The sequence below is a fragment of the Anomaloglossus baeobatrachus genome, chromosome 5, assembly GCF_048569485.1.
Source record: "Anomaloglossus baeobatrachus isolate aAnoBae1 chromosome 5, aAnoBae1.hap1, whole genome shotgun sequence".
NCBI lineage: Eukaryota > Metazoa > Chordata > Amphibia > Anura > Aromobatidae > Anomaloglossus > Anomaloglossus baeobatrachus.
Genome location: NC_134357.1, coordinates 69,948,501 through 69,958,172, shown reverse-complemented (window position 1 = coordinate 69,958,172; position 9,672 = coordinate 69,948,501). Strand labels below are relative to the sequence as shown.

General features: G+C 42.3%; 1 protein-coding gene across 1 annotated transcript; it reads left to right on the top strand.

The window, feature by feature from the left end:
* Positions 1 to 8,388: 8,388 nt before the first annotated feature.
* LOC142312643 (olfactory receptor 5AR1-like) lies at positions 8,389 to 9,336 on the top strand. The gene has a single exon (XM_075351641.1). The coding sequence runs from the start codon at positions 8,389 to 8,391 to the stop codon at positions 9,334 to 9,336; it is 948 nt and encodes a 315-aa protein (XP_075207756.1).
* The last annotated feature ends 336 nt before the right edge of the window (positions 9,337 to 9,672 follow it).

Sequence of the window (9,672 nt, the reverse complement as noted above, 5' to 3'; positions counted from 1 at the left end):
ATGAAACTTGGACAGCTGAGCTGACCACAACTCAGCCGCTGTGTGAATTATTTCCAAGACATTTCAAGCTAAAGACCGCCTGATGCCATTGCGCTCTTCTGCCAGCATAGTAAGGAGGTGTGCATGACTCCTTGTGCGCAGTTACAACGCTGGTGGCCTGACCAGGCAGGCTTGGGGCGGAGGTAGAGGACCCAGACGAGGTTGATGAGGCAGAAGCAGTGGAGGAACTTGTATATACAGAGGAAGGATTGAAACACACAACTCGTGGGGACGGCAAGACTTGTTCAGCAGACCCTTCTCCATCTATCACCATAGTTACCCAGTGCCGAGTCAGCGACATGTAACGCCCCTGTCAATGCTTACTGGTCCAAGTATCAGTGGTGAAATGCACCCGTTCACACACAGAGTTTCTCAAGGAAGCGGTGATATTGTGTGTGACATGCTGGTGTAGCGCAGGTCCACCTTTCTTGGAGAAGTAGTGGCGACTAGGCATCTGGTACTGGGGCACTGCGACAGACATAAGGTCTCGAAAATCCTCTGTGTCCACCAGGCAGAAAGGCAGCATTTCGATAGCCAAGAGCTTACAGAGGGATAAAGTCAACCTCTTAGCTTTGTCATGGGTCAGAGGAAATGGCCTTTTATTTGTCCACATCTGAGGAACAGAGATCTGGCTGCTGTGTGTAGACGGTGGTGAGTAGGGTGTCCCTGGAAAAATGCAGATTTGTGAGGAAAGTGCAGGCGTAGACATAATGTTGCCTTCATCCAATGTTGGTGCTATCGATGTCTGAGAGAGCTGTCCACATGCACTTGTTTCCCCTTCCAAACCAACTGACGACCTAACAAGCAAACTGCCTGTTGCACTTACAGTGGTGGAAGGTGTGCATGGAAAACCAGGTGTGACAGCTGTCGCCACAGTAATAGAACATGAAGAGAGCGCGGATGCACTGGAAGGGGCAGCCGGTGGTTGACCCGCTACGCTAGGCCGCATTGCAGCACAGTGAGCTTCCCACTGGAAATTATGCTTGGTATTCATGTGACGATTCAATGGAAGAAGTTGTCAAACTGGTGGTTTTTTTGCCTCTACTTATAGATTCCTGACAAATTTTACACATCACATGATTTGGGAGATCCTTTGCAAGGTCAAAAAAGGACCAGGCTAGGCAAGGCTTAGAGGACATGCAACCTGCAGAGCCACCCCGACTTGTGCTCAGAGGCAGAGTGGTGGCTGAGGATGCAGTTGTAGATGTGGTACCAGTACTCCGACTCTGTCCAGGAAGGCGCAAGGTAACTTCGTCGTCAGTTGCATTCTCCTCCACCGCCTCTGTTGACCTCCTCAAGTGCCTGACTGTGGGTTGACAGTAAGTGGGATCTAGGACTTCATCATCAAGCGTTGTGTTTGCACTTCCCTCGCTCTCAGACCTAGCCTCTTCCTGCCCTGACCAAATATATAAGTTGTCATCCCAATCTGGTATCTGCGTCTCATCATCATCAGCATGTTCCTCATTGTCTCCACCAACAGGTGTTACAGTTTGGGAATGAGGGTCTACATTATGCTCAGAAAGTTGGTCATCAGGGCCTGAATCTGAGTCACAAAGGTTCTGGGCATCACTGCAGACCATTTCCTGGTCTGTATTCACTGTAGCTTGGGAGCAGACCTCTGATTCACAGGCTATAGTGTGAGTGAACAACAGCTCTGCAGACTCAGCTATCTCTGGTACACAATACTGTGCAGGGCGGGTGGAGACTTGATAGCTGGGAGAAAGCAATTGTGATTGGGATGACAACTCAGAGGACTGGTTTTTTTTTATGTGGTAGTTGAGGTGGAGGAGAGGGCACTTGTTGGAGCACTTGAGATCCATTCAAGCATGTTCTTTTTTTGTGCATCGTCTACCTTTTTTACAGTTGTTCGGGTCCGTAAAAAAGGGAGCACATCGGATTGTCCACGGAAAGTAGTAGACATCTTAGGATATGTGCACACACTGCGTTTTTTTGACGCTGTGTTTTTGTGCTTTTTTGGCCGCTAAAAACGCACAAAAACACACCCGCGCCAAAAAACGCGGCAAAAAACGCATGTATTTTTACCACGATTTGGTGCGTTTTTGGCGGCGTTTTGCTGTGTTTTTCCAATGCATTGCATGGGGGGAAAACGCAGAAAAACGCAGGAAAGAATTGACATGTCAATTTTTTTTTTAAGGTCAAAAACGCAGCTTAAAAAAAAAGTTGTGTGCGGACAGCAAAAATGAAAACTCATAGACTTTGCTGGGGAAGCAAAGTCATGCAGTTTTGAGGCCAAAGACGCACCCGAAAAACGCGCAAAAACGCCGCAAAAAAACGCACTGTGTGAACTTACTCTTATTTTGCTGGAAGATGGCTTATCTTCAGCAGATGTTAACGTAGCTTTGCCACCTTCCCCATGGACATAAACTGTTTTTCCTTTTCCAACACACTTATTCACCTTTCCACCAGCATCTGTCCTTTTGCCACTCATTTTGTTAGCGACAAGATTAGTCACTTAAAATGTGGTAGCAAAAATTGAGAGGTGGTGTAGATTGCAGAGGTGGTCTAACTTTATTGATAGCTGAAGAACCAACACTGATTATCCCTGACAATGCAACTATGGCCCTAAAACTGGCAGCACTGTTTGCTATAAAAATAGCGTAGCAAAATGTGCATGAGGGTTTAATGCAGAGGTGCTGGAAAATGCTTGGCACCAGTGGGACACAAAATTAGTATAGAAGCCACTTTTTGGATCCCACTTATGTCCAGCACTGTTTGCTATAAAAATAGCGTAGCAAAATGTGCATCAGGGTTCAATGCAGAGGTGCTGGAAAATACTTGGCACCAGTGGGACACAAAATTAGTATAGCAGCCACTTTTTGGATGCCACTTATGTCCAGCACTGTTTGCTATAAAAATAGCATAGCAAAATGTGCATCAGGGTTTAATGCAGAGGTGGTGGGACTTGCTTGGCACCAGTGGGACACAAAATTAGTATAACAGCCACTGTTTGGATGCCACTTATGTCCAGCACTGTTTGTTTAAAAAATAGCGTAGCAAAATGTGCATGAGGGTTTAATGCAGAGGTGCTATAAAATGCTTGGCACCATTGGGACACAAAATTAGTATAGCAGCCACTTTTTGGATGCCACTTATGTCCAGCACTGTTTGCTATTAAAATAGTGTGGCAAAAGTGGGCAGGTGGGTACAGTGGCCGGGTTCTCTGGGTCAGTGGACATGAAAGGAAGCCTCACTTTCTATCCCTCCTAATGGTGAAATGTAGCAAGGAATTCCCTGAGCTTAGGTACACAGACGCTGTTATCTGAAGCTATATACAGCGTTTCCACGGACCTGACGGTCACCTATGGCTCTGAGCCTGAGAAAATTAGCCCTGAAAAGGGCTGAAAAAAACTTCTGTCCCTAATCTGTAGAGCGCTGTGTGTATAGCGTACACAGCTGGAGCGGCGTCAGGAGCTGTGTGAGCGGTGACTGTCACCTAGACGCAGAAAGCAGATAATGGCGCCGTGAGGGACATGGACAGCCTATGACACATGCCCTTGCTTGTCTGGCAAAATAGACCACTTAGCTGTGTGTGTGTCTGGGATTGGCTGACATGCTGGCCCGCCCCACTACACGCGCGGTAAGGGAAAAAAAAAATAGCTTTTAGCATAAAGCTCGCGTTTGCGTTCGATCTCGAGCACCCCCAAAATCACTCGAACATGAAATTGGCGAACTTCGAACCTCGAACATCGCTCAACTCTAGTGAAGAGGTTAAGATGCGCTGGAATAAGATGTGCCAAATTCATTAAGGGGTGCTTGCTTCTACATTGCATTTACAACTTACATGCATCACTTTTGTGGCGTACATTATGTTGCATTTGATGGGTGGCTTTCAATATGCTTGATCCAAGCTGGCATTGGACTGGTGTACAAACAGTGAAAGTTAAAAAATGTTGGTGCATTTTCAAGTTGCGGCCCAAAATTGAAATATTTGAAAGTTTTCCACCAGAAAACTGATGAAAACTGCTTAACCCTAGAATGCATACCTGGGGCCTCGCAGGCCTACTAGGTTACTTCTTTTCTATTTTCTGCAAGATTACTTTAGTTAGAATTTTGAAACTCTAGGTATTCCTCAGGTATATAGTTGTCAGAAATTTCAAGTTGTTCATATATTTTTATGTTTTAGGCATTTGGGTAAATAAAACTCTTTTTTGAGACTACCCCATATTCACATACTGTACCTGGGGCCTTTTAGGCCTGTACTTGGTTTACATGTGATCCTCAGTCTTTTTGTCTGTACTGTTGCTGGGGAAGACTTGCTATGAACGTTTGATGCCTACCATGATGGAGCGAAGCAACACGAAATGCTTGGCAAGGCAAATTTCGGAAGCTATGATCCGATGTGGTATACATTTTAAGGAACATCCAGAGCCAAGAGAAAAAAAAAAAGAATGCGCTGTTATATTTGTCCAGCAAAGAAAGAAAGGAAATCTGAGCGTTTCTGTACTACATGTGGACAAAATGTCTGCAAGAACATTCTTCAGAAAAAATAATATGTGAAAATTGTTGGGGTAATCAGTAAAGTTGAAAAGGAAAGTTTTTGAAAAGAAATATTCCTGCACCATGTTTACTTCAACTTTTATATAAAAAACTTTTAGACAAAAAACCCCATTATATATACCATATTTTTCAGAATATAAGATGCCCCTCTTTTCCCCCAAATGTTGGGGGAAAGTGGGGGGTGCATCTTATGGTCTGAGTGTGGCTGCGGGGAATGAGAGTGCTGCGGTGGAGCGGGTCATCGGGGGCACGAGCAGGCTGCAGCAGCCTGCCGTAACCACGTGGGCCCACTCATTTCATATGCACGCCCATCCTCCCGCCCATCATCTCAGCGCTGAAGCCGGTAATGACAGGTGGGCGGGATGATGGGCGGGGGGTTGAGCGGGGGGTGCGCGCATAATTAACAGCCGGCCCGCATGATCACCCCTGGCAACTACAACCTGGAGGGATCATGTGCGGCTGTATTCACTGCCCTCCATGCATCATTATCAGCGTGGGGGGCAGTGAATCAGTACACTCACCCGTCACCGTGTGTGGAGCCGTCCCCCTGCAGCATCGCAATGTCTTCCTTTCTGTGCCGGTCAGCTGATTTGTGTAGTGAGTGGTGAGCACAGCGATGACGTCATTGCTGTGCACGCCGCTAGTGTCCACACAGATCAGCTGACCGGCACAGACAGGAAGACATTGCGATGCTGCAGACAACGGTGACGGCTCCACACAGGTCAGCGGCGCTGCAGCTGAGACAGAGAGGAAGCTGATCGGTGCTGCAGGGAGTGAGGAAAGGTGAGTATAAACGTTTATTTATTTTTTTTTCTGTGCCACAGGATATAGGCCATATTCCAGGATGGGGGTATATTATGAGCAGGATGGGGTATATGAGCAGGATGGGGGGTATAAAGCAGGATGGGGGTATATGAGCAGGATGGGGGTATATGAGCAGGATGAATGGGGTATATGAGCAGGATGGGGGTATATGAACAGGATAGATGGGGGTATATGAGCAGGATGGGGGTATATAGCAGGATGGGGGTATATGAGCAGGATGGATGGAAGTATATGAGCAGGATGGGGGAATATGAGCAGGATGGGGGTATATAGCAGGATGGGGGTATATGAGTAGGATCATATACAAGGCAGGAGGATCCTTACCAGAATGGGGTACCTTAGTAGAGAATTTGGGGACATTACCCCCATAAAAGTGTCAGCAGCAGATCTTCGCCCCATAACAGTGTGTCATGACCACATTTTTTGGTTAAAATTTTATTTTCCTATTTTCCTCCTCTAAAACCAGGGTGCGTCTTATGGTCCAATGCGGCTTATAGTCCAAAAAATACGGTATATATATATATATATATATATATATATATAAAGAATTATATAGAATGCATATAATGGGCGTTTTAAGCTGGTGTAATTACTTTTTTTTGTTTTATGCACATAATTATAATGTTTTGAAATATTCACATCTCAAATAAACTTTCAAAAGTATTTCTATTTGAGTTACTCCATGTTATTTGCGCACAGGCCTAAAAGGCCCCAGGTATGTGAAAGTGTAGATTTCTATGGTTGTACGTTCAAGGGTTAATGAATCAAGGTTTCAGTTCTTTTTTGCAACATGATATACATGAGAAACGCATGTTAAATGAAAATACAATCCATCACACATAATTTTATTTAGGTATCTTAATTTTAGTTTGATTTTTTTTAATAAATTGTCTGTTCAACGGTGTGCCAAAATTTTGTTTGCCCCTTTAAATGATGTACTTTTGTTTCCAGACTTCCTTCAGACTTTTTTTTTATAAATAGTTTACCTTCATTTTGCTCCTACTATGAACAGTCCTCAGAGAATAAGTCTCCTCACACTATAAGTATAAATGACTCATTGAGGATGCTTCTGTGCTTAATCTGTGAATGTTCCATTGACTTACATTGGTAGGTTCTGTGTTCTCTTTTAATGAATTTAATTGATGCAAATGTATTTATAAGTTGTTTATATTGTGAAGAAGTTTTATGAAGGAGGGATAATACTATGGGCTTGTTTTTCAGGTTTGGTCTAGGCCCTTTACTTCCAGTCAAAGGAAATCTTATTGTGTCAGTATACAAACATTTTTGGACAAATTTAGCTTCCAACTTTGTGGGAACAATTTTGTGAAGGGCCTTTTTTGTTCTCCATGATTGTGCCACTGAGCAAAAAGCAAGGTTCATAAAGACATGGTTGAGTTTGGGGTTTGGATGAACTTGATTAATAAAAAACTTTCTGACAGTTAGGGCAGTCAGAGAGTGGAACAGGCGACCACGGGAGATAGTGAGTGCTCCATCAATGGAAATCTTCAAGCGGAAACTGGATAAACATATAGCTGTGATGATTTAGGAAAGCCTGCACTCGCAGGGGGTTGGGCCTGATGGCCCTTGAGGTCCCTTCCAACTCTACCATTCTATGATTCTATAATCCATGATTGGTATCTGTCTTCAAACATGCTCTACCAAAGCACAACTAAAGTGTTTTTATTTATTGCACTACTGGATTGGTGCTTTAAATGTAAAGGCCACTTTACACACAGAGATAAATCTGCGGCAGATCTGTGGTTGCAGTGAAATTGTGGACAATCAGTGCCAGGTTTGTGGCTGTGTAGAAATGGAACAATATGTCCATCATTTCACTGCAACCACAGATCTGCCAAAGATTTATCTCTGTGTGTAAAGTGGCCTTAAGTCCCCTGCCCCCAGTCTTATACTCATCTGCCGCTTTCTTCATCTTTTTGCAGCTCCGCTTCAGTCAGTCTCCTGTGATTTTTGACCTGCTGGCAGTTCCAGTGTTTCATGTAGCACGCCTGAGGTCACAACACAATGCATCTCAATAACAGCTTCATTCTGTCTAAGTTCTGACCCTCATAGAGTTGTACTTAGACTGTCTGAAGTAACTTCAGACATCTGGTCAGTCAGAAGTTACGGGCACAAGATTGTACCGCGGGACCGGTTCGTTTTTAAAAAATGATGAAGCCGCTGGAAGGTGAATATATGGCAGGAAGTAGTGGGGTTAGATTTAGGGCTGCTTCTCACTTGCGAGTTTCTCGCAGTAGAGCAATGCGAGAAAAACTCGCATTGGAATCGGACACATGTTAGTGAATGATTCAGTTCTCATCTGCGGTTTTTTTCTCAGTCCAAATCGGACCGAGAAAAAAATCGCAGCATGCTGCTTTTTTGCGAGTTTCTCGCACCATTTGTCCCAATGATTTCCTATGGAAGGGGATTAAAAGTAGGATCACACACGCGCACCAGCGTTCACATTTGCGAGTGTGGCAGTAACTTCGCTCATTAAATATTCAACAGATGAATGTGAAATCACATTCCCATAGGTTAATTAACTGACACATGTGTAATAGCTTTTATCTAATTAAGATGTTGCATGAAACTAGCATCGCAAACGCGACACACACGCGAGCAAAAAGCATCGCACTTGCGTTGCACTCGCACCTAACGTGAACTAAAATCAGCCGAGTATTTTTCAGCCCAGTCGGACCGATTTTACTCGCATAGATGTGTTTCCACCCTTAAAGCACCACTACAACACTGAAAAACATGTTGGAGTGGTGATTTAAATGAATGTTCTATAATTTTCATTAACACACTTGAAAATTTTGAAGAAAGTCTTCCTGAAAAGTGTAAGATGTTAGAGACACAAAGTGGGGACCAACTCTATATTAATGCCATTGGATTTAGAATAGGATGTCATAAAAGCTCCTATAGGTATAATGTGATGGGGTCCCAAAAGTTTTTGCCATTCAAATCACCTATTTCATTAATTAGCCATTTAATTTTTGTTTTCTAGAAATGAAATCAGAAGAGTCTCTCAACAAAACAGAATTTATATTTGAAGGTTTATCAGATGACCCATTGCTACAGTATACATTTTTACTCTTATTTGTAGCTATCTACTTTATAATAATTTGTGGAAATGGTTTAATATTTGTGGTCATTTGCCAGGACATTCACCTGCACTCTCCAATGTACATCTTCTTATTAAACCTATCTATCATTGACATTGCGTCTACCTCAAATATTCTACCAAAGCTTTTAATTATGGTCTTCATACAGAATAATATAATCTCTTTTGAGGATTGTATAATGCAACTATACTTTTTCATTTTCTTTGTTTGCACTGAGGTTTTCCTTCTGGCTGCCATGGCATTTGATCGTTATGTTGCAATCTGTTACCCTTTTCACTATGTTATTATAATGAGTTTCGACAACACTGCTGTATTGTCTGTTATGGCATGGATGGTTGGACTTTTGAGTCCAGTTGGACATGTTGCCCTCATATCAAGAATGTCTTTCTGTGTTTCTCATGTAATCAGGCATTTCTACTGTGATATTTCACCATTGCTGAGTATCTCATGTAGTGATATATACAATGTGGAAATTTTAACTTATGCTGTAGGGACACTTGTGGGAATTTTTACATTAATTTTTACGCTATTATCATATATTTTTATTGTTTTGAAAATACTTACAATTAAATCCAAAGAAGGTCGAGGAAAAACATTTTCCACTTGTTCTTCACATTTAACTTGTGTGATTATGTTTTATGGAACAATGATGTGTCTGCACATGAGACCCACATCAACTTATTCCTCGAAATTTGACAAGTGTTTTGCACTGATATATTCTGCCCTGGTTCCAATGTTAAATCCTTTTATTTACAGTTTAAAAAACAAAGAAGTCAAAAAAGCTTTAAGAAAACTCAAAAGCCAAGTAATAAAATTAATCTTTGAACCATAATATATTTAAATAGGTTGATCAAAATATTTTTTTATTCTTTTGCTAAAACCATGATCAACGTTTTGGAAAAGACCATACATTACAAAAATAAAGAAAAACATACAAAGAAACAATTTAGAGAATTTCCAGAGTATAACTAAATGTATATTCATTTAATTGGATATTTTAAGTGGTTTTCAAGTTTTGCTGTTGTTGTTTTTAGGCCATAGTCCCGATCTTCAGAAAAATAAAAAATCTAGCCCTACTTGCCCTGTGCCATTTTCTGATTCTGGTCTCTGTTAACTGCAGCAAATTATGAAATTTAGAGGTCTCAAGTCTACTAAATTGACATAATCT

Coding starts and splice junctions, on each gene's coding strand:
- LOC142312643 (XM_075351641.1), top strand. CDS start 8,389: ATGAAATCAGAAGAGTCTCTCAACAAAACAGAATTTATATTTGAAGGT.